Source organism: Limulus polyphemus, unplaced genomic scaffold, assembly GCF_000517525.1.
Source record: "Limulus polyphemus unplaced genomic scaffold, Limulus_polyphemus-2.1.2 Scaffold88, whole genome shotgun sequence".
NCBI lineage: Eukaryota > Metazoa > Arthropoda > Merostomata > Xiphosura > Limulidae > Limulus > Limulus polyphemus.
Window position 1 is genome coordinate 1,079,961 of NW_013665698.1, and position 24,784 is coordinate 1,104,744.

The 24,784-nt window shown below is 33.7% G+C and overlaps 2 protein-coding genes across 3 annotated transcripts in view; both read left to right on the top strand.

The window, feature by feature from the left end:
- Positions 1-24,784, top strand: part of LOC106468479 (sodium/potassium-transporting ATPase subunit alpha-B-like) — a 107,127-nt gene that overhangs the window by 57,728 nt on the left and 24,615 nt on the right. The gene's annotated exons all lie outside the window — the stretch shown is intronic.
- LOC111088186 (tubulin beta-4B chain-like) overlaps positions 13,356-24,784 on the top strand; it is a 31,994-nt gene continuing 20,565 nt past the window's right edge. The window contains exons 1-5 of the mRNA XM_022397442.1: positions 13,356-13,513; positions 15,950-16,058; positions 17,767-17,877; positions 18,346-18,360; positions 24,298-24,302. Coding sequence (XP_022253150.1) covers positions 13,457-13,513; positions 15,950-16,058; positions 17,767-17,877; positions 18,346-18,360; positions 24,298-24,302 — 297 coding nt within the window. The 5' untranslated portion in view covers positions 13,356-13,456. The remainder of the gene's footprint in view (positions 13,514-15,949; positions 16,059-17,766; positions 17,878-18,345; positions 18,361-24,297; positions 24,303-24,784) is intronic.

Consider the following 24,784-nt stretch of genomic DNA (forward strand, 5'->3'; position numbering starts at 1 on the left):
GGGAGTTTGCAATTTTTTAAAGTTGTTCCTTTAACATTATCACTGGTCTTTGTCCCAATACTCAATATTATAATTTATGATAAGGAAAAATCATTTGCCATTTATAAATATTTGCTGACTTGAATCAATATAATAAACATATATACAGTTATAGTAGGTGCCTTTACTTAATACACGTAACGTGTAGAGCTATGTTTACATGATGAATCATGTACTTTGTATCAGTTATAAAGAAATCTAACTTTAATGCACTAAAATACAGAATAATTTCATTGTTCAAGTTCTTTAACTTTTGACTACAGCTCACTTAACAAAATTCACAATGTAGTTGACAACACTATTGATGGAAAAACAAGTATTACTGGCAATAACAGTAATAACAACTGTATTCCCACTGGCAGATATGCTGAAATGAAAGTTTAATATTTCTGTGCTTGCATTCCTACTATTTGTTAATTACATGTTTATAGTACAGATAGGTCTCTACAATTGTGTCTGCCTTTCTGATAACTAACAGTATTATTTTAACAAAAATGACAGAACACTAGTGCTGTACCATACTATTAACAAATAATTTACTGACTATGTGGTAATCTGACTAAACATAATTATAACTAATGACTTTTTCTTCAGTTGCTCAACATAATGATTTGTTTATTCCACATTTCTTTGATGAAAACTTTCAAAAATAACAGTGACAATCAACTAGAGAAGCGTGAACAGATAAATCAACTGTAAACCCAGTTTTAACTTTGTGACTTAATCAACTGAAGAAACATGAACAGATAAATCAACTATAAGCCCAGTTTTAACTTTGTGACTTAGTCAACTGAAGAAACATGAACAGATAAATCAACTATAAGCCCAGTTTTAACTTTGTGACTGAATCAACTGAAGAAGCACGAACAGATAAATCAACTGGAGAAGCATGAACAGACAAATTAACTGTGAGCTCATTTTTAACTTTGTGACTTAATCAACTGGAGAAACATGAACAGATAAATCAACTATAAGCCCATTTTTAACTTTGTGACTTAATCAACCAAAGAAGCATGAACAGTTTTAACTTTACAAGTTGTGTGGAGCTCTTTCCTATTACAGCTTTTCATACATGGGCAAAAAACCTACCCTGGTGTTACTACTACTAGGCCTTCATCTTAACATTAGCTTTATTTTTGAACTCCAAACATTCATGGTAATTTATCCTCTGATGTAAAATAAAGTTCAGTTCACTTGAAGTAGACATGTCTGATCAGTCTGAAAAAGCATTATTGCCAATACATCCGAAATTTTCACCCATTTTTGATGTAAAACCACACGTGATCACACTTGCCAATAGCTACTAAAACAAATGTGCTTTTTGGAGTGAATAAGTGATTGGCTCAGTTGACAAGGTTCGTTACTGAATCCTCTCTTACAGCCTCTTATGAACTGCCTCATCCTTGCCTATGCTTTTAATCCATAAGAATTTGGAGATATAAATGGTCAGTAATACAATACACATCATTTGAGTGCTATCATATATTCATTAAGTCTAATACATTATGTTAAATATACTTAACAAAATACAGTTAATGTGCAGGGTATTCTTCTGAACACCTAATTAATGTCTTCAAATTTTAAGTAACCACTGAAACAATGTTAAAAGGTGAGATGTACTTATTCCATCTGCAATGGACAGTAAAGAGTGATTCTGGTCATCCACTTGTTGATTTGTACATAGGTTAGACTGTTAATGTTTTCTTAGCTAGGATAACAAGTCCTTATGGTAAAGTCCAAATGTTAAGAACAACAACATGTGCAAATAGGCAAATCTAGCTGCTACTTATAGGATCCCATTTTCTGGATTTTTTCTAGTTTTAGAAGACTGTAAGACTTGACATCAATCAAGTATTTAAGAACTGGTACAATAAAAGTGGTGAACATCTTGAGAATAGTTTCATTGTCATAAGCATTACCACAAAAGATAATATAATTCCCCCTGAACATATCTCTCACAAGAACTAAACAAAAAAACATGAAGTATGTAACTTTACAAGAATTGACATTATCTAAAGATAAATGAATTAAGATTCTTAATATTTCTTTACTATGAATTAAATAATTGGAAATATTGTCAAAGCTCACCATGATATTTGGAAATCCTGCTTCTGCCACTCAAATAGAAATAGACATTTAGCCAACAAAGTTGGCATGTTGCCAAACAGGAATGTGACTGAACAGATTACACCCGAGTGTGCTTGCACCAAACCAGTAATAATGTATTTGTTATGTGCACATACTGGTAGACCTGTGCCAAACAAAGGGTTCAGAAATTTTACATTATGAAAATTTGGTTGCTGAGCCCCATAATTAACCAAAATTTTACAATCCTTTTTGGCAGTTGAACCAAAATAGCTATTTTTATGTCAGTAAGTCAGTCATATTTGTCTGTATATAAAATTTTGATAAAAGAGTTAGCAAAACGGATCACATATAAAGTGTAATAGACTTAAAATAAGAACCAAAACTTGAGCGCTTCCGAATAGTTGACTAATAAAACAGTGCTATGACATCAATCTCGATCCTGGGATTGTTGACCTTCAAGCTTTTCTAAAAAAATTCCAAATAACTTGCACTTAAGTTTATAAAGTTTTATTATTATTCACATTTTTATACATGCTTCTATTTCTCTACATTATTATTATTATTTCAGGTATCGATTTACATTATTATTTTCTCTAGCTCTCATCTTCCTATGCAGTATAACTACAAAGGAGGGGCTCCACATTCACCACTTTGTGCCACTGTATTGTCTGGTAGCAAAGCAGCTCCTGGTAGTGGATTATATTTACTAGAAGTGCCTCGAGTCTCTCTCAGCTAGGACTGGAGTATTCTGTTTGGCAAGTGCCTGTGAGTCTCTTAGTAGCCACCCCACTAGACTGCTCACCATCATAATGATCCTCAGTTCTCAATGTCTCTTGTGCATCGAGGTTAAAGCTCAGAGGGAGAGCCTCATCAGTCATTCTGGGTATACCAGATTACAGAAGTTTCCTTCTTGGGTCTTTAGCCACAGTGAAAAAGACATCACTGACCTACACGCCATTAGAAAAATACAATTTCCAGGAAAGGGTTTCAGCTGAACCCGACAAGTCTCTCTCTGTCAGCTGTTCTTCCTCAGTGTCTAACTCTTCTTCTTGGTTATAAGTCTTTCGACATGTGGAAAATACCAGTTCCTCAGTTATGAAGCTTCAACTCAATAATGCAACAGTTCAGAAGAGCACAGGCAAATACACTCATTAAGAGAAACAAACACTTTGCAATAACAAATACTTGCCATTGTCCCAAATCTACTCCTTCTTACATGCTCTGTGATATTCTCAGGTTCACTAAATTTCCATCAGATAATTGGGTAGAAACCGTAAAATAATGGTAGACTCCCCATAAAATGTCTCTCAGAGCAAAAATCCGAATAATCTTAACATTAGCTAAGTTTGACAGAGAGAACGAGAATGAATAAAAGGTAAACAGAGTGAAACAAACTTTATTTCAAACACAACCAAAATCAAAGTTAAAAGGACGAGTGTGTGTTGTGCTTCGATATTACAACAAAATTTTTCGCGAGAAAATTGAATTACCTAGTTGTATGGGTAACGAGGGCGAGAGCAAATTTGTTACTTTTTTGAACGAATTTTCATATTGAAAACACACATTCAATAAGTACAAACATTTTGAAAGTTTTATACATTAATTAGAGAGGAGTAAACACGTGGTATGCGTCCATACCACAGGTGAACTCAACACTACCAGTGTTAACTTCTATTGGTGAAACGTAACAGTCGAAATGTAATCTGAAACATATTTTTCTTGTAAAACCCTTTGGTATGATACTAAAATGGTGCATCATTTCAGTAATAGATGTAGCGGTGGGACTTGAAGTCTGTATTACTTCATATGAATCTACACGAAAAACTTCAGAATTGGTGTCTTTGAAGTTTTATCATCCGTAAATAACAAACGATATATTAGATCAGATGAAATGCAGTTACCAATCCTAAAATTCATTAAAGTTTTATTGAAAGTCTCTGTATTGTAAGCGAGAGTATTATCGATTAATTTCTAGTTAATTCTATCATTTAATCTGACTACTATTTGTCTATATTCATTTTTCTGCATCGTTACCGAACTACGAAAGATCAGCATTGTTGCTACTGTTTTAGCAAACTGATAGTTTAAGATACCGAAATGGGTTATCAGTTCGTTCAGTGCACATTCGCTTGCTATTTAAGTTGAACATTGACTGACTTGCTGTAAAGGTAAAATCATAAGTCGTTTTACTTGCTTTGATCATATACTGTTTGGGTGGAATGACTCCTGGGGGTTTAGAGGTGAACATATAATACTGATCATATGGGTTATTAAGGTGTTGATAGACTGTTAGTTGAAATATATCCAATTGTTTCACAGAATGTAGTATTTCTTTGTGGTCCTCAACAATGCATACTCTCCAAAAAAAGCACACGTACATATAGATTAATGTTGCTATTTGGAACTGAATTATGCTACCTTAATTTACTTGCACAGAGCCAAAACGTCCATATCTAACTAAACTGGCAATTTCGGAGACGTCATAAAATGTACAGTATGGTAAAGTTGTCTGCACCATTATCGTTAGTAAGAAACCAGAGATATTTACGTGAGTGAATTGTTAATATCAACGTCTACATTTAACTCCTCATAATTTTCAGATTTCGTGGTCATAAAAGTTCTCTCTGTATATACAAAAAAAATTAAAACAAGTTTCAGAAGCGGTGAAATAACACTCTGGAGCTTCATTTGTTAAAAGTTCTGGTTCTTCAACAAAAACAATCTTTAGTACATTTTTTTTAAGGAAATCTAATATGCAATAGACTTCTGGGAACTTGGGGTTTCATCAATGGACTGAGAAGCCTGAACAAGTAAATATAAAATGCTGATTCTTCACGGAAAACGTTTGATTACTTGATAGGTACCAATATAAAGAGTGATGCATTTTCGGTTGTGGTTGATTGTTTTTGAATTGACGAAAGTGAGATTTTCTAGAGGTAAAGGTTTGGTTTGTTTTGAATTTCGCGCAAAGCTACACGAGGACTACCCGCGCTAGCCGTCCCTAACATCGATAGACTAGTCACTAGAGGGAAGACAAGTAGTCAACATCAGCCACCGCCAACTCTTGGGCTACTTTTTTACCAATAAATAGTGGGATTGACCGTCACATTATTATGGCCCCACAACTGAAAGGGCGAGCATGTTCGGTGTGACAAGGATTCGAACTCTTGACCCTCAGATTACGAGTCAAGCACCCTAAGCACTTGGGTATGCCAGGCCTCAGAAGTAAAGATACTCTCAAGAAAAAGCTAGGCTTAACATAACAGTATTTATAAGGATCAACTTTGTTAAGAAACATTTCTAGAGTATTCCATAACAACGCTTTTTTTATTAATACTCACATTGAAAATATATGAGCTATAAAACAAATATAATATTGTTCTGGTTTTGTTCTGCGACTGATGACACGAGACATTTTATTGGAAAAAAAGGGGGCGCACGCTGTTTGATTTTATTTCTTTGACAAAGAAAATAAAAACTTACTATAGATAAAGAGGGTTTCGGAAACTTTCCTTAATTTCAACTAGATAAGCCTCCATTTCATGTTTTACTTTACAATATAATATATTTATGAACACAATTTTCATTAAATGAGTCATAAAAAAGTTCATTTTTGTAATTTATCAAAATCAGTTGTACTATTTTTTACAAGAAAAAACATTTTAAGCTAATTTAACTAGTAAAATTTATGTTGTGTTATTATCATTGTTGTATTTTCAGGCCAAACTGGTTTCACAAAATAATAGATCAAATAGATACGCTATATAACGGAAGGATCGGCAGGATAAATGAAGAAGTGATTCTGAATTCAACAAAACTTAATTGAGTTTCAGCAAGGAAATAAATGGACTGGATACAATTTGTTCCACGCAAAGAAAACAATTTTTATTAATTAAAGACACAAAACATAGTTTGTATACTTGTTTTTCGACGTTGGACAATCGTTTTTCACTGGATTTGTGAATTGATTAGACTGGCTTCTTCCCTCGAAATGTATTACCACTAACCAATTAACTCAAGATTCTGTACATGAATGTTTAAATCTAACGTTTCTTACTTAACAGTAGACGTTGAATTTGCCCACAGCAACTAGTGCTATCCACGTGCTTGTCATTCTCATTCAAACTTAAAAGAGGCATTGTGTAGCTTTGCGCTTAACAACAAACAAGCAAATTCTCACAAGGTTTTGAAAATAAAAAGGCAAATGTGCTGCCATCTAATGTTGATAGTAATAAACTTGTGTATATTTTTTAGTTGTCTTTATCATATCAGTAACGAGAAATGTAATTGCGAATATCATACTATACATATATATTTGCATGGAACTTTTATATATATCACAAATTCAAATACATTAAAGCAAGAATGCCTTTACATGATCATCATATGAAACAGTAGAGTATATAATAGTTCAACATACTACTGTATTCATTAACCTATTGCGTATATATATATAAATAACTAATTCCAGTAATTTTTATAACTCATTTATTTATCAAAGTACTAAGTATTATTAAATTATTAGTTGTGTTTCTCAGCAAAATTATTTAGACTTTTGGATTACTTATAGAAGTAGAGAATAATATAATGCTGGACTTTATATTCGATATACCTTTGATTGGTGCTGACATCTAGTGATAGCCACAATATCAATTATAACTGTGACATTAAATTAGTTGTTCAATTCTGAGTTTTAAAGACTCAGTATCTAAAATGTCTTTTGCTATTCTTCAATTGTAACGCATCATTATTAACATTAATAGGAAGACAGCGAAACCTCATAATACTATATACCATGAATATGAGATTTAATATTTGCGATTGGAGAAGACGAGATTTCCTTCACGAAACTGAAAACGAAAGAGTAAATAAAACTCATCTTTTTTTCTCCATTTATATCATTTTTGATATCACCTTCAAATAATTGCTGTGATTTTGTTTTTTATGTTTTAATTTTATTTTCTTTTAACCTCAATTTACATATTCTTCAAACATTAAGTGCAAACATCCTACCACTCATTACTTGCTATATATCATATTTTTTTTACTCTTAATCTGTTGCTATATTCGAGAAAGTTTTGAGAACTGTATATGATGAGAAAAGGCAGTAATTGGTCCTGAATCTTCTTGCTAAAAAGGCAGATGTGATATCTCCTTTTCAGTCAGCATTTAGAGTTTACATTGAAAAAATAATTATTTCCCTCCTAAGCGTAAATCTAAATAGAAGTAAAGCATGTTTATTTTTGTAAAATATCAACAACTGAAGCAAAATACCTAATTTGGCTTAAGCTTTATGATTTTTATATTTCTCTTGCCAATTTAATGAACAAACTTGTACAGTATTTTTGTGTTTGAGTGTAAGTTTACTAATATAAATATAGCACTAAGTTCAACAAAGTTATGTAAAAAAAGGAGCAGTTAGGTACAGTCGAAAAAAGGAAAAGTGTCATCAAATAAAAATACCAACAAGACTATCGAAAGTTAGTAACATTACAGCATCACCCAAGGATTGAATACTAAAAACAAGTTTGACCCTTCAGCCTCACAAACTATCAAACTTATGTTTAAACGTACGCAAAATTGGTGTATTGAAAAGAGGGTAATCACATGTAAATATGAAAGCATGATATTGGGCTTAAGACTGAAAAACAAACATCAATATTTAAGCTTCTTTGTTGTTGTTGTTTTCAAATTCTAGAATCAAGCTCATTTTACTAATTTATTTCTGAGCCAAATTGGTTTTTGGATGCGTAACCAACATTGTTATGCATCCAAATTGGTTTTTTGATGCATAACAATGTTGGTTACAGGATCCCTAATAATATGAGTCACACAAAAAATTAACCAAAAATGGCGATAATTTTGCAATTAATTTCATTAATTATTGATGAAGTTTCTTATACATTTTACATAGAAAATTGGTGATTTCGTACAATGTTTTGGTCACTTCCTTCAAACGAGTGTTGTGACAGGCAAAAACATAAAATTGCTCAATGTGATGCAACATGTGGACCCCACCAGCTGCAAACAGTACTTAAACACGTCGGTACTTTGATCATTAATTTATTGTTTGTTTGTTTGTAATTAAGCACAAAGCTACAGAATAGGCTATCTGTGCTCTGCCCACCACAAATATCGATACCCGGATTCTAGAGTTGTAAGTCAGCAGACATGCCGCTGTGCCACTGAGGGCGCATTAATTTATTCGATATTTAGACACTTAAGCGCTACAATGCATTTTCCTTCTGACTGGGTAAAAACACAGTTAAAGAGTTTTGTTTTGTTTTTTCGGATATCTGCGCAAAGCTAAGAGAGCTATTCGCGCTAGCTATCCACAATTTTGAGCTGACAGACTAGAGGGAAGGCAGCTAGTCAACAGTATCCAGCCACTCTTATATGATTGAATAACAGGATCTGATCGCACTTACAACTCCAAAGTTTGAAGCGCAATGTTTTTTGTTTTTTTTTGTTGTTGTTGTTCTTGTTCTTGTATTATGTGGTAATGAGTCGCGAAGCATGTATCCTCCGGTCCACAGTTTGCAAGCTAACTACAGGTTCATGCTTTGTTCTAACTAAAGGTACTATAACGTTTCTCAAGCCTTGAAAATTGGCATTGTTATGTTGATACATTCACGACAGTTCACGCTCATAAGCTGTTGTCTAATTTAAATATTTTACTGGGTCTCCACACTGTTTATTTGATTTTTTTTTTTTTACAAATATCTTTTAACTACAAACTTTTGTTTAGTTTCAGCCATGTTCAAAGTTTTTATAAAAGAACTGAAATAAATGAAAATTGCGCATATATATTGAAATTTATTGTTTACAGTTCGTTGTTTCTGTATATCAGAATTAAAAATATGTATTTTTTTGGACTTATTTAGATTTAATAAATGTCCTCGCAATACCATGTGGATGTAGAGAGACACTCCGTGATGTGAATTATACTTTTATGGCGATCATGAGTCACAGAGAAGTCTGGTGCCAAGCACAGTTATGGAGCGAGCTACCTTTGGTACCTCGCTGTTTTGCAACCCAAGGCCAGAGATTTAGCTTTTGTCCGCGTTTGTGGGTTCCTACATGAGCCCACATCATCACACCATCCACGTATAAAATACTCAGCCTGGTGTTTGCTGATAGTCAGTGGGTGGGAGGTTTATGTCAACACCTAGGGTAGTTGTTATAGAAACGAAGCATATCCAGCCCTGACGTTAAATATATTGATGTATATGTGGGACCATATTACAGACTGGGTTAGACAAAAATCACTCACCATCACATAGATACAGTCGATACATGTCCGATTAAACAGCCACATAGCAGGATTCCCTGGAACAGTAGGGGTGTAATCAGTGCCAATATACAGTGGTATTAAAGAATGAGATTATACAACTTTCACGGTATCCACGGTAATCTATAGTAGTGGTTGTCAGGAAGATATGGCAAGATTTCAGATGGGTGAAAGCAGTAATTCACATCCATGTCTTCTAACTCCTATGGATGGATGAAGGTAAAAATGCATTCAAAGACACTCAGCGGTTCAGCATTTTAGATGGACATGACTAACAAGCTATAGTGGATGACCATAGCAGACCTAAAACTGCTTTCAGCTATAGAGATGGTTTGTATGAGTTCCACATCTTGCTTTCAGCCTGTATAATGCTTCCGCCACATTTAAGGAGTTAATAGAGGTTATGTATAAGGGACTGCAATGGAAGAAATACCTGATCTATGTCAATGGTGTTTTGGTGTTTGGCCACACATTGAAGTTTGCTGCCGAGGAACTTGTGTAAGGTACTGAAGTGAATAAGAATGGTAGGTTTAGAGTTGAAAGCGAATAAGGATGCATTTATTTACATGCAGGTGAATTTTCTCAGTCACATTGTTGGATAAGATTGAGTTTCTATTGACCCTACAAAGATCGTAGCAGTTTTTGACTGGTCTTAACCCACCGTGACCAAACATGAAATCCACAGTTTTCTTAACACCAATGCTTCATGGCCCCTTTTTTTCCAAGATCGTGGTACCATTAGCTCTTCTTACTTGTACTTTTTATGTTTGATGAAGAGGTTGTTTAATATGACATTTTAAAGTATTTCATGTTAAAAGACATATTTAATTTGTTGTTTTTTGTGTTTTCTTGAACTTTATTTTAAATATTTTTTTTAAACTTCAATTTTGATTTGTGCTTTATAATGTTATGTTTTCCGTTGCATTTGTCTGTATCGTTGTGCAAGTGTGAAAGGGTTAGAGTAAATCAAACCACGCAAGATTGGTTTTTTAAGTTTTAAAGTTCAGGATGGTCGGTTTGGCCTGAAGATCAAGGGAAGAGGAAAAGTGTGATATGCAAGTATGCTACGTATTCCTACCCCCTCATTTAATATAAAAATGTTCTAATATACATTCTAATGTATATATATTTCGTATATATGCTTAACAGGGAATGTTGGCAAAGGGAGTCACTAAGTTCATCTTACCATAGTTGCCTACCAAAATGTCACATGCACTTACTCGTGAGAAAGCTTCCTGTAAAGCCATGCACATTGTATAGAAATGGACAGTGATATTTTTCCATGCCAAGTCGGGTGATACCTCAATACCCCAACATCCTTTATTTGTAGTAAGAGTGATCATCAGTCACGTAGTCACTTTCTCTTTTCTGTATTTTTCAGATTTTTATTATATATAAATTATCTATAAACTTCCGAAACTCATAAATGTCAAATATATCAAGTCAAAGTTTAATCAATAGCTAGCCCACTAATATATCGACATGTAAATTATGAATATAGCAAATTATGTTGTACTTACGCTCCTAAATTTACATAAGTACAAAAAAACTTCATGATTTGAATATAAATCAATGCAAAACATTTTTTACAAAATGTATTCACACCACAAGGCACTATGTTACAGTTATTTCTAGCCCTCCCCCTTTACATTGCAATATTTTGCCTCGTTTATACTTAAAGTTCTTTTGAATTACACATCAATAAAACATGAGTTTTCTACTTTTTCTGACACTTCGTTTCTTTGTCTAGAAACCATCTCATTCGTCACCTGTATGGTTATCTTCAAAACCGCCAAATAGCGTCAGAACCGTTCACGGTAACAAACTTTTCACTTACCGAGTAAGACATCTAGTTCTTACCTTAAAATATTATATTCAGACACAAGTAAAATAGTATTAAACTTTTTTGCCATTGACTTTATAGCAAAGTTATGACTAGCAAGGAAAACGAACACTGTATATAATGTTTCCTGGTGGTAAGAGTTACAACAAATATTCTGTTAGATGGTAAAAAAAGCTATTTTGAAATTATTTTTGATGTCTCAAAATGGTCAAAGAACACTATTCACGAGATTTATCTTTTACAAGGGACGGGGAATCGGTGATAGTGCGTAAAGTAAAAATGTTTGTTAGTGTTTTGTTAGTCATATGCTTTTCTTTTTAGTGTTATTCTCATTAATAGTGTTCGTTAAACATTTTGATATGTATATGTTATTATATTTCATCCTTTATTATATATACATTTGTGGATGACGATTATTTTGCATTGTTAATTTAGTATATGAATTTAAGGCTAACCTAAATCTCCTATATAGGCTGAACCCCACATTACATATTATTGAGACACGGGCGTAAATGTCAATGACAGCTTGATACACCTGATCAAAAATGCATTCTAATCATTATAAGTTTTTGTTTTATGGCATTGTAAACTTCTAGTTAGACCCTCCAATGGCTGAGTGGTAAGTATGAGGGCTTATAACGCTAATAATCAGGTTTCGATATCTACAGCCTGAGGGGCATAACATACGGTATATTCAATTAGCGATATTAATTACTGGTATAATTCATAATTCTGATCTATGCAGGTATCATGCTTTTATCAGAAGTTAGAGTAATTTGTTGCAACTAATGATTAATATATAGAAAGCACCCTTTCCTGCATTCGTAATCTCCTACGTCAAACACACTTGGATACTTGGAAAACTACGAATATTTATAGCTCATGTCGTACGTAGTTGTGCAACCTTAGCAAACAAAATACTTTGAAGTCTCAGTATCACATTGACATTTGTAAGTTGATTAATGTATTGCTGCCAACATTTTGTGTGTCTTAATTAAATACTGACTGTTTAGTAATTTATACAGATGTCTGGTTAGTTACTTCAAACTAGACCCTCACACGAGAGAGTGGTTCTGAACAAGAGATTTTGGTTAGCTAAAATAGTCGTGTGTTGCTGACATATCTGTCCTTCTACGTACATGTTTACGTTGTTGTTTTATTACTTAATTAGTATAACTCTTTTGAATCAAATAAAGACTACTTCAACTCATTCGAATATTTCAGAAGGAAAACAAACTATTTGAACTCTTGTGCAGCATTTTTGATTTTATATGTTATTCATGTGCGCTTATATGAAGAATCCCTATTATAAAGACGCAATTAAACAGGATTTTGATTTGTTTTTATTGGAAGAACGTACAAATAGGCTACGTAGTCTTATATTTATCCGAGTATATGCAAGCATCAATTTCTGCTTTAAAGTTTTAAACAGATACAGAAATTCCGTACAAAATCGAACAGAGTATTTCAATTTCGACGTAAAAGCCTCATCATATTGTAACTATATCATCAGTATATGTAAGCCAAACAAAATAAGTAAATTCAGCGTAGAAAAGATCGCAAGACGTGGAAAAATTGTTGAGATATTGTAATTTTAATAGCTAAGCCTGACGAAGGGCATATGCCAGAAAAGTAGCTAATAAAAGAAATTTCTATGTAGAATTATACACGGACTTTTCTCTACGTTAAACTACTTTTATTTGCGAGCTTTCGGCCCTCTTACCGGAGCCTTCATCTGGCAACATAATTAGTTATTAACGTAGAGAAAAGTCCGTGTATAATTCTACATACTAATTTCCTTACGTTATGAGTCTTAACAAAAAAAGTTCTTATTATTATATTAATATTATAGACGTGTGTTTTAACTTTTTACAGCATCTCTTGAAAAAATAAGTAAATTGTTGTTTACGATCTAAGGTACATTGCGTATGTAGTAATATTACCCATATTATTTTAATTGTTTTGATTGATTTTAGTTTGACTACACCAACCATAAAGCTACCTACGTGTTTAGTTTTAAGCCAAAGGAGGTTTCAGTGTCAATCTTCTTCCGTTAACCTCTCTAATACCCAAGTGCGCATGAGCACCACGTCAGTTGTATAATAAAGGCGCCGTATCTGTTTTGCGCCATTGCGGGTTTAAAATCGGGTAGAAAAGTCGTTTGTTGTAAAGAGTATAGTTAAGAAACCACTAAGATGAGAGAAATTGTGCATATCCAAGCTGGTCAGTGTGGTAACCAAATAGGTGCTAAGGTAAGAACTAGCATTATATCTTTAGATATTCAGCAAGTTTCCAACTTATTTCCATTGTCATTCTGTAATAGTAATACTAACGGTTGTGCAGCGGAGGCCTTACACTTACAGTTACAGACTGCGTCACACTTGTAGTAAGTCATCACGCACTAAATGAATGATGCGCCTTCTTGCGCTAACAGTAACATTTTGATACTAGTTCAGTACTTATTTTTATTCGTAACAAAATTATGAGCTTTTATTGTAAAAACACACAGGTAAAAATTGAAATGCTTAAGTTGCTTCATCGATTGGAATTCGAAAAGTGTCTTGAAAGCACGTACCATTTCGCATTTGTGCGATTCTAAGGGTTGTGTATGCTATTAATATATATAAAGAAATAATATTATATTGGTATAAAAATGTTTTGCCTCTTTTTTCTTTTTAATCGTTTTCACGTTTTCAGTTGTTTGCAAACTTCTGGACTATGTAGCATGATATATATTATCAATGCACTCTCTTCCCTCAAAAATAAAAAAATCCAAGATGGCTAAGGAATCTTCAGTTATTTACTGGAGTATCCTTTTTTGCCCATAACATACGAATGGGGTCAGTTTTTAATGGAATTTTCCCTGGTGTTTGCAGTAGTATTTGCAAATAAATCAATGGCCTGCTAATGTTTTAAGCTCTCTAACAATTTAGATCATAGTAATTATTAATAGTTTAAGGTGTAGAGTTGCTAGAATATTGTGATGTAGTGCTAATAATGGTTGCGTCGTAGTTAAGTTTGTGAAACACTGGCGTTTTTTTATGTCAAAATTCTTGCTCTCCATTGCCTGCCCTGGAATCGGGAATTAAAGTAGATAGAGAATGGAGTGACAGGGATGGCAATACCACTACACTTTAACAAGTTTAAGGATTTGTGTTATTCATAATAAGTAGAATATTATGATGGTTAGGATTTAAACTAGTTTGATAAATATTATTAAACCTGATCTTGTTGGTGAATTTCGCAACAAATTTGATTGTAAATGTACACGTTTTGAAGTAAAGGTTCTGTAGTTTAAAGTGATTTATAAAAATTCAGTGAGAAAGAGATCCAAAAGCTCTTCTATTTAAGAAGAGGACCTCCTTCATCAGAAACACTTCTTTTTTTTAAAGCACTCGAGTTTTTGTTGTTATTTCTTTTGTAGTGTTAAATCTTATACAAGTGAGTGTAGCTTTTACCACGACTTTAAAATACATTTTAAGTGATACTGATAGGTTAAAAATGATGATAGGTACATTTGAAAGATTCCTTCAGCACTTTTGTATAGCTTTTACACTAAAGTAAAATCTGCAAAATATATTTAAATGTATAAATTTCTAAATAGAAGGTTAATTAAACTGCCTAACGAATTGTAACCTACACAACAAAATATAACAACATAGGAATGGTACTTATGATGATCAGTAATATTGTCATGCGTTTTTTTTGTTTGTTTTGTGTTGTTTTACTGAAACAAATATACAAGTTTTTCTATTGTATTCTTTGTCTTTCTTCTGCGGTTTTCTAGTGAAAATTTATACAAATTTAATTATAAATGAACAGACACTAGGTAAAAAAATTATAAATATTTCATTTATGTTTTGTACAGTTCTTTTGGCAATTACACAGTTTTAGACTGGATTTGATTATAAAAATTTTCACTATAACTATAACTCCTGTATCGACTGTCGGTAGCCTCTACATCATTGTTAATTGCAAATATTTCTTTCCCTCATCAAAATGTGTAACTTTAGTGAAGAAAAGAATGAATCTATGAATGATGGCTTTTTTAAGTCATTAATGATGACCAGAGGACTTCATATCAAACCCTGCATATAATTGCTTTACACACAATGAAAGGAACTTTATTATCAAATGATATCAAAGAAATTTCCAAGTTTTTAGGTTTTCAGGCGTCTGAGTAATTATACGAAAATTGATTCATAAAACTAAATATATTTTAAAATATTTCGAGATGAAAACAGATTTTGTCTGTAGCGGATTTTAAATGAATTAAACAGTGAGACGTATTTTTTATATTCTTTATTGTGAAATTAGAGCATCCTTCATTATGATTAAAAAAAAATTAAATAGGCCCGGCATGGCCAGGTGGTAAGGGCGCTCGACTCGCAATCTGAGGGTCGCGGGTTCGAATCCCCGTCACACCAAAATATGCTCGCCCTTTCAGTCGTGGGACGGTCAATCCCACTATTCGTTGGTAAAAGAGTAGCCCAAGAGTTGGCGGTGGGTGGTGATGACTAGCTGTCTACCCTCTAGTCTTACACTGCTAAATTAGGGACGGCTAGCGCAGATAGCCCTCGTGTAGCTTTGCGCGAAATTCAAAAACAAACAATTAAAATTTAAAACCAAGTTTATTTATAAACATGCAGTTTCTTCTGAACTTACAAAATATGTTGTACTTCTAACAGTTCTGGGAGGTGATCTCTGACGAGCATGGTATCGATCCAATCGGAGCTTATCATGGAGACTCAGATCTACAATTGGAAAGAATCAATGTGTACTACAATGAAGCTTCAGGTAAAAATGAGCTCTTCCATTTCACTGTTTGAATCTGTTTTGTTCTCTATAGTCCAACATAAAATCTTACAGTATATTATTTTTCTAACTTATGATGTAGTTCAAAATTATGAGTGGATACGGGAAATTTGCATAAAAGGAAGAGTTATATATTATCGATGCATGCGCAAGGGGGAAATCAGGGACCTGAGCTCCCCCATAACTATTCATACGGACTTGGTCATTTTGGTAAGTATAATGGTGTTTATTTGTATGAATACGATGTATGTGCGTGTGGTTAGGGTTTGTATGTACATAATATGTTTGTGTTGAACGTGCTCTCTCTAAAAGAGATCAAATTTAAATTCCTGCGTACGGTTCCTTATTTTATAAAAAAACAAAAATAGCGAAACACTGACTAACTGACGTAGTTTTATTAATTAAGTGGGGATACAAGAACTATGTTGCTATGGCAACTGCCACGGATACAGACAAATCGATATGGCGTCTGTCTGCACGAAAAGCTAGATCATACCACACCCTAGTTTAACCTATACAGTCGTATATACACATAATTGACTGTTTCGAGAGGCTTATATAAATGCTTAAACTTGTGAATTTTAATAGCGTATTAGTATTTTGCCATGAAACGAAAACATTTTTTATAAAGTATTGTTCATCTTAAATTACACATTGTTGTGATACAACAAGATGATTAATTGTAACATAAAACATCTCCAAAACATTATCAGGTGCGTAATTTTAAATATTATGCCATATCGTTAATTTTTTTATTTTTCCACGTTGAATACAAGTCACAATCGTATGCGCATGGATTTAAAAATTTGCTTGAATAGGCGTTTGTATTAGTTAAATGACAGGAAAAACAAGTTGTTTCCAACACCTGCTCACGACAGATAACTTTGACCATATATGGCCTGTCATAGTGATGTCATATTCCAGATACGCCTACTGCAAATTGAACTTGTAATTGGGTGTGTGAATATGATAAATATGAACGTCAGTGTAAGTTTAATCCTACGTGAAACCCCCCAGTGGCACAGCGGCATGTTTGCGGACATACAACGCTAGAAACCGGTTTCGATACCCGTGGTGGGCAGAGCACAAGTAGCCCATTGTGTAGCTTTGTGCTTAATTCCAAATAAACAAACAATCTTACATGAAACTTAAAAATAAAAAAACTTATACTAAAAATGGAAAAGAGAATGTTTGAAAATATATTTAAATAATTTTCGAATTATTTACTTAAATACAATACTCATATTAAGTTATATTTCTTGCAAGGTTTGTAAGTCATTACGAAAAATTATTTTAAACATTTGTTTGTTTGAGTGCAAAGCTACACAATAGGCTATCCTCTTTGTTTCCACCCCAAGAAGTGAATCTTGATATATATATATATCATTGAATTTGAAAAGTTTTTTAATATTGAACAGAATTAAACACTTTACAAAGTTATACAAGTATTTGAATTTCCATTACCAAGAAAGCATCATATGAAAGTAATTTATGTTTAAAAATCACAAGTATTATATGATTGTACGTATGATTTTAGTAAATTTCATTTTAAAATTACAAATAATGTTTTCAAACAATGTTTATCTTCTCATTTAGATTTTGCTTAAGTAGTTATTAATAAACCAGTATGTATATATATTTGACAGCAGACAGAATATTTACATTGTTTTCAAATGTCTTCAATAAATAGGAGGTAAATATGTCCCTCGTGCCATATTGCTGGATTTGGAGCCTGGTACAATGGACTCTGTCCGGTCTGGGCCTTTTGGACAGCTGTTTCGTCCTGATAATTTTGTTTTTGGTAAGTTGAAGATAAATGGTGTAGTGTTAATGACCAATTTATATCCAACACCTAAAGTATTAGATTAAAAGAGAAATGTAATATTTAGCACCCTGATTACTTCCTGTTACAGTTAAATTAGTTAAAGTACTATGTGTCATGCTTTTGTTTTCTTTTAATAATATTCACAACTTTCTAATTACTCTTTGTTACACTTAGTTGTTTTCACATTTATTGCATTGCTCTATTTATTTACATTCATATGTCAGTGATTATTTTTTCATGAGGTTCCTGGTGCACTCATTCACTTCTCTTTTTTTCATTCTTTATAGTATTCCTATTCCCAGTTCCTCATATACTTATGTCAGGCCTCCATCACAACTTACTTTCAAACACAATTTTTTAAATAGTTTAAATAATTAATATCGAGACTTGTATTTTGCTGTAAGTGATGAGACGTGTTTTTTATTAATATTATTATTCCCATAGGTCAGAGTGGAGCAGGTGGACACAGGCAAATACATTCATTTAGAGAAACAAACACTTTGCAATAACAAGCACTTGCCATGGATTCTCTACAAATAAATAGCTGACACATCCAAATTTTGGTGACGTGGGCTGGTGTATGGACTCCTATACTTAGACAAATGTAAATCCCTGCCCTTCAATAGCAGAATGGCAATTTACTGTATATAATTTGCACATCAGTCTTCATAACCCCCAGCTTCTCTGTAGCCTGTAGTCGCCCTGGGATTCGGCGTGGTATTCACGATCAGGTAAGGAAAGGAGAATACGACGACTTTTTCTCATGAAGTATATCACAAAGATAGTAGAACAAACGAATACTAAAACAATGGCGTGTGGGGGTGCGCTTTGGTAGGGCAGCAAAGAAATCATCATGTCAAAATGATTCCCACGTCAAACTCCACACAGCCATATCCCTCTTTCTTAAGCTTCCAGATTTCTGGATCTGATGGGATACTCTTCCACCTGCCAGAATAGTCATAATTTCTACCGTTGAGTTAGAGATTGCTTCATAAATCAAAAATTACTAAGTTTGTTAATTGAATTATCAAAATATTCAGAAATGTGCCTTCAGTTAAGCCGTTTAACTACATTTCTTAAATATGCCTTTGAAGCATGAAAAATATTATATAAGGATGCAATTCATAAATCGGACACATAATGGTTAAATCATTTTATATACCTCCATAGGCACTATAAATAAGTATGTCACTGTTAAAGGAAGCTAATGATGTTCAAACATTCAGATGGTACAATTGCACATTGGATTGCATCTTCGTTGTACAACACTGTTTAAGCATGGAAATGTCAACAGACTATCTCACCTGTCAATGAAATTATTTCATTTTGTTGAATGCTCGAATGTTGAACATTGTATTGTTACTAAATCCAATAGAGCAGCAGTGATGATGAAACATATAAGCAGTAAGAATTTTGCATTTGGGCGAACACCACAAATGACCACTGGTTCTACACAGTGTTGAAATGTTCGACCTGTGGAAAATGCCAGTTCCTCAGCTATGAAGCTTCAACTCAATAATACAACAGTTCAATTTTCCTCTCTTTTCCAATGGAGGAAAATTGTTGGATACATCTGTAAGCTTACCGCTTTCGTACACAGACGTTCTTCTCTTGGCAGCACTTACGTCGAAGCTTCTTTGACCTTTCTTACAACTGGTGTGCCATCGTGGTCACATCCACACCTGACACACTTGCAACACTTCGAACATTTTGCTATATTACACTTACAGTGTCGCTTTGAATCTGACCTCTACAGACAGAACCTAAATAGTCCACTGTTAGCTGAGCGTGACCCAATGATTAACGTGTTAGACTGTGGATCAGTAGTTTACACTCCGTTCCCGCCAAAATTAAAATCACGTTCCGCACTTTGGGGCTGTGAATGGCAGATAAATAAATCCCAACGATTAGAATAGCCAACGAGGTGGCGGTGGGTGGTGTTCACTAGCTGCTTTTCCCTCTAGTATATCATTTCAAAATTGGGGACGCCTATGGCGGATAGCCGTCGAGTAGTTTTGCGCGAAATTCAACAAAGAAACAAACTACAATTCCATGTTAAGTCCACCTAACTACAAGCAATATTTCAAATATTTTTAAAGAATCAGGCAAGATGTTTGGATGTACATATAGTTATGAGTTTTTGTTTTCTAATGCGCTATTGCATATATATATATATGTGTGTGTGTGTGTGTGTGTGTGTGTGTGTGACGTTTAAGATAACCGAATGATTCTGTAAATAACTCTATAATAACCCATTTCGTTTGGTGAAAAAACTCGTTTAGGAACTTTCTGAACAAACAAATAAACGTACACGTTTCACTCACAGGAAAGATTCACTAAGTTGGACGATATACATTCACTTAGTAAAGACACCAGGGACAATATAAGGACAATATAAGCATGTATATTCAATCGATATGAAGCGGTATTGTCACTCTAGGAACAAAAGTAAAATGAAACGTGTACTAATGTTTTCAATACCTAAGGACTATTCCAGGTGATAGTTATTATCAACACACGAAGTAAGGATATCACTGTTTGTTGAACAATTAAAGATTTTTAACATAAAATATTTGGATTTGATAAACATTCTGGTGGGTAGGCTTAGGTTATTGTCGTTATTTGTTGTTTAGGTTCTATAAACATTCAAGCATTATCAATATCTACGTATATGCAAAAAATATATTTTAAACACACTTAAAATCATACGGGTAAATTTTTAAAGTTTCGATTGCTACTTATATCAAAATTCATAACAAGATTTGTGATTTATACGCTTGAGGTAACACCCGGGAATATCCTAATTAACATTCTCCTTTTAATTTTTTAAATGACTCACTTAATCTGTCACATTTTGCAACACACAAGGGTGACGTTTGGTCATCTAGAGGTAAATCAATTTCAAATAGGACGTAATGAAAAATTGAATTGTATTTTAACAAGCAATCTCTGACTCAACAGCTGTAGACATGGTAAGGCACTTTGTAGGAACTATATACGATATTTAATCTGTGTCTGAAAATCTACAAGAATATGCATTATTTCATGAAGAAATCAAAGGTGTATGCTGATCTTATAACTGGATAATATCCAAAGAAATAATGATTGGTTTTTGTCAGTAGAGTTAGGGGATTTTTTTACCGTAATTCAGACAGCGGTCACGGTATTGTGGTACATTATCTATGGAACACTTTCTATTCCTGAACTTTTCATGAAACCTGTGAGGAACTTCTGAGACGTCGAGCTAGAAACTCTGAGTGTTTGTTTTTGTTGAAATAAATGACAGAAATGTCACTACCTAGTACCACCATAAGTATGGTCATTAGTGTTCCACAAAAGAAGGTGTGTTGACTATTGTTCTTGGGCTAATCACAGCAGAATTATTGTTCAAAGTGAGATATATATATAATTTTCTCTCTAATAAATCCTGAAAATATTTTTTCCTGATCGTAATCTAACCAGTATAATATCACTGACATTTTTTAGAAATATAAGGGCAGTATCGGAAATGTGCACGTTACTAATTATAAATAATTTTTCAAAAATACTCTCAACAGAACTAAAAGTACCAATAAAGATGTTTCTGTCGTTTCTTATGAAACTAGTATCGACCTACAGAGATCTTCCTTTAGTTATATAACTCTGTCCACCGGTGGATCAGCGCTAAAATCCGGGGTTCGATTCCCCACAATAGAATTATTGATCCTAACTTATCTCAGTCAAATAGTTTGGTAATTGGATCATATGGCATTTTATGAACTATTTCTCTTAAATCAGGATGCTTAGATCGCTAATACAGATAATTGTAAGTTTATTTTATATAATCAGTGGTGAATAAGGTATTGACGTCTAGCATGTAACATGAAATGTTGTCCTTAGTAATCATGGTAAACTTGGTAAGAAAACATTAAATAAAGTTTGTGCCAAGTTGACCACTTTGAAAATATTTTTTGGACCAATGCAAAAAAATATAATAAAGGCAGAAACGTTAAGAAACTGCCTTGTAAGAACAAAACCAAAACAACAACAACAAATTCTGTTAGTAACACTGTGGCATTCTAGTCCCTGCACCTGTAGAATTTTACATGATAAAACAAAAAGCACTTGAATCACATGCTACCCAACTGCATCTGATCAACCACTTTTCGTAACAAAACACGAGGTTTAAACATACCGCCAACTTAATTAAAGTGACTGTGAAATCCCTTGATAAAATGAACATCGGAACATTATGAAAAAAAAAGTGGAAAATACCCAAAGAAAACTCTGAAATCTTGGGTTAGATAAGTCTTTGAATACAATGATCAGTAGGAGCTGTAGTAGAGAATTAATTACGTTATATCTACTCATATCCAAATACCCAACTGTAATCCCATTATACATCTCAGCCACGAAAGAATAACACAAAAATCCCTGGCTTGATGAAATCACACAAATGTTCTGACTTGTGGTTCTTGTGACGATCTTACAATGACGGACTCTCCACTTAATGCAAATTAATATTCTTACGCTAGTTTTTTCATTAGTTTACAGAATGACAAAGGGAGACTTTTAGAACAACTATACGTTATATATATATATATATGCTTATATTCCACGAATTGATGCAAGCATGTAACTCGTTCATACCTTATTTAATCCAACATTTACTTTTACAATAATAATTGATCTGGTGGATATCACTAGATGGCAGCACCAGCCAAATAACTGTCGAAAATAAAGGCCAGAATTACATTCCCTTCCTTCCTACAAGTAATCCAAAAGTGTAAATAATTCTACGTGTAACTCGAATACATAGGAGAGTAATAACACTTCCTAGGTTTATTTATGAATACATATATGTGCAATGGGTTAAAGTGTCCAGTAATATTTTAGATTAATAATTATTCTACTGTTTCATTTGATGATAACAAAAAACACTCTTGCTTTAATGTGTCTGAATTTATGATACATTAAAGTTCGACGCACAATTTTCGGATAGTGTATGATTTGTTTGTTTGTTTTTGAATTTCGGGCAAAGCTACACGAAGGCTATCTGCACTAGCCGTCCCCAATTTAGCAGTGTAAGACTAGAGGGAAGGCAGCTAGGCATCACCACCCACCGCCAACTCTTGGGCTACTCTTTTACCAACGAATAGTAGGATTGACCATCACTTTATAACGCCCCTACTGCTGAAAGGGCGAGCATGTTTGGTGAATTATATTTTGTATTAGATTATTCGTTGCAGATATGATCAAGACTGTTATGATGATTTAGCTTAACATTCATTCTTATACAAAAATTACGAACATTTTATTAGTATCAACACGAGATGGCAGCATGTTGCCTTTTTATTTGTAAAACCTTGTAAGAAAAATTCGTATAGCAAATTGTTTTAGTATTCAAAATCTATTTCTTAAATTTTGAGGTCGACAGATTTTTACGAAAATTTGCATGCAAATGCGCAAGGATCCATCGAACAGTCATTCAAAATTTGGAGAAGATCTGTCAAAAGGAGGGCGGAGTGGTGGTACGAAACGCAAAACCTACCATAACTACCGTAAAACGAAGAGTAGAAAGGTAAATGTTTACATGTAACTGCACAACGAACTAGTGAACCTACATACCACATTTGGTGAAGATTCGTCAATTTAGTACCCTGCGGTAGCTGGATATCGAAAAACAAGTAGTAACAAAAAGCTTCACCGTTGAACAGAGTTATTTAAACATTTGTTGAACAACAAGTAAAAACTTGAAATGGTCTATTCTTGCTCATCAGTGACCCTGGACATGACCACCGAATGTAACTTCAGACCCAACCAAGCCTTTATAGTAGTGAGGTATCGAAAATCGAAATGGTGTTTTTAAGTGTTTTACACTCACAAAAAAGAAACCTATCATTTCATGGATATTTGAAGAGCTTGTAGCATTCCACCAAAATGTAATTCTTCGTATTTTTAGTCGATACTAGGCAGGTGTTGCAACTGTAATGTAAAAGGACATATTGCTACAAACTGCTCCCAAAGGTGCCAGGAGAAAGAAACTGCTATAAATGTGGAAAATATGGACATTACATCCGAGTCTGTGATTAAACATTCATTGATATAAAACCAAGAAGCTGATATCTTAAGGATGAGAATACCCCCATCTACCACGAGTCAACAGGTTTATTGGTGGAGAGCATTGCAGTATGTTGATCAATTATTGTTTTACAGCTGCGCTTGTTCGACTGATCTGGTAATAAAAGGTGGGAAATTGCCTCAAGAGATGAAGAAAATGGACTGATACAAACAGCAAGTAGGCATAAAGTTCCAGTAGGAGTAAAGCTGGAAGTCATACACACTATGGGAAGCTTATCTACACCTAATGATAATTAACATCGAGGAAGAGTGCATATTTGAAACTAACTTCATGAGGAAACATGGATGTGAGATTAGACTACTTCAAATAGCTTTACAGTCTATACCCAGGAAGTCCCCTTACAACATTATATGATAATTACACATTTAGAGGGTGAACTGCCAGTGACCACAGAGAAGAAAGTACAAGAAAATTAAAACATAGCAAGAAGCTTAAATTGCAGCAGAGCAGAATTCAGGAAGTCAGATGGTCCAAACCAAAAGTAATCCATTATTATCGTCTTTGGAAGTATGGCAGGAGAACAGCCAATTGCTTAACTTCAACAAAGACTTTCCCAGAGATAAGCCAACCTGTTGGAGAACCTGAGACTTCAATCGAGACAACTTTCAAGGTATTACCAAAAATGGATGAGTCACTAGTGGATTTCCTTGATCATCTACTTGGATAACTCCCCCAGTGATAGGAAAACAAGTTATGGCAAAGGACAAGAGATCATCCCATCTTCGTATCATAAGCCATGAAAAAGAAAACACCCCCAAAAAC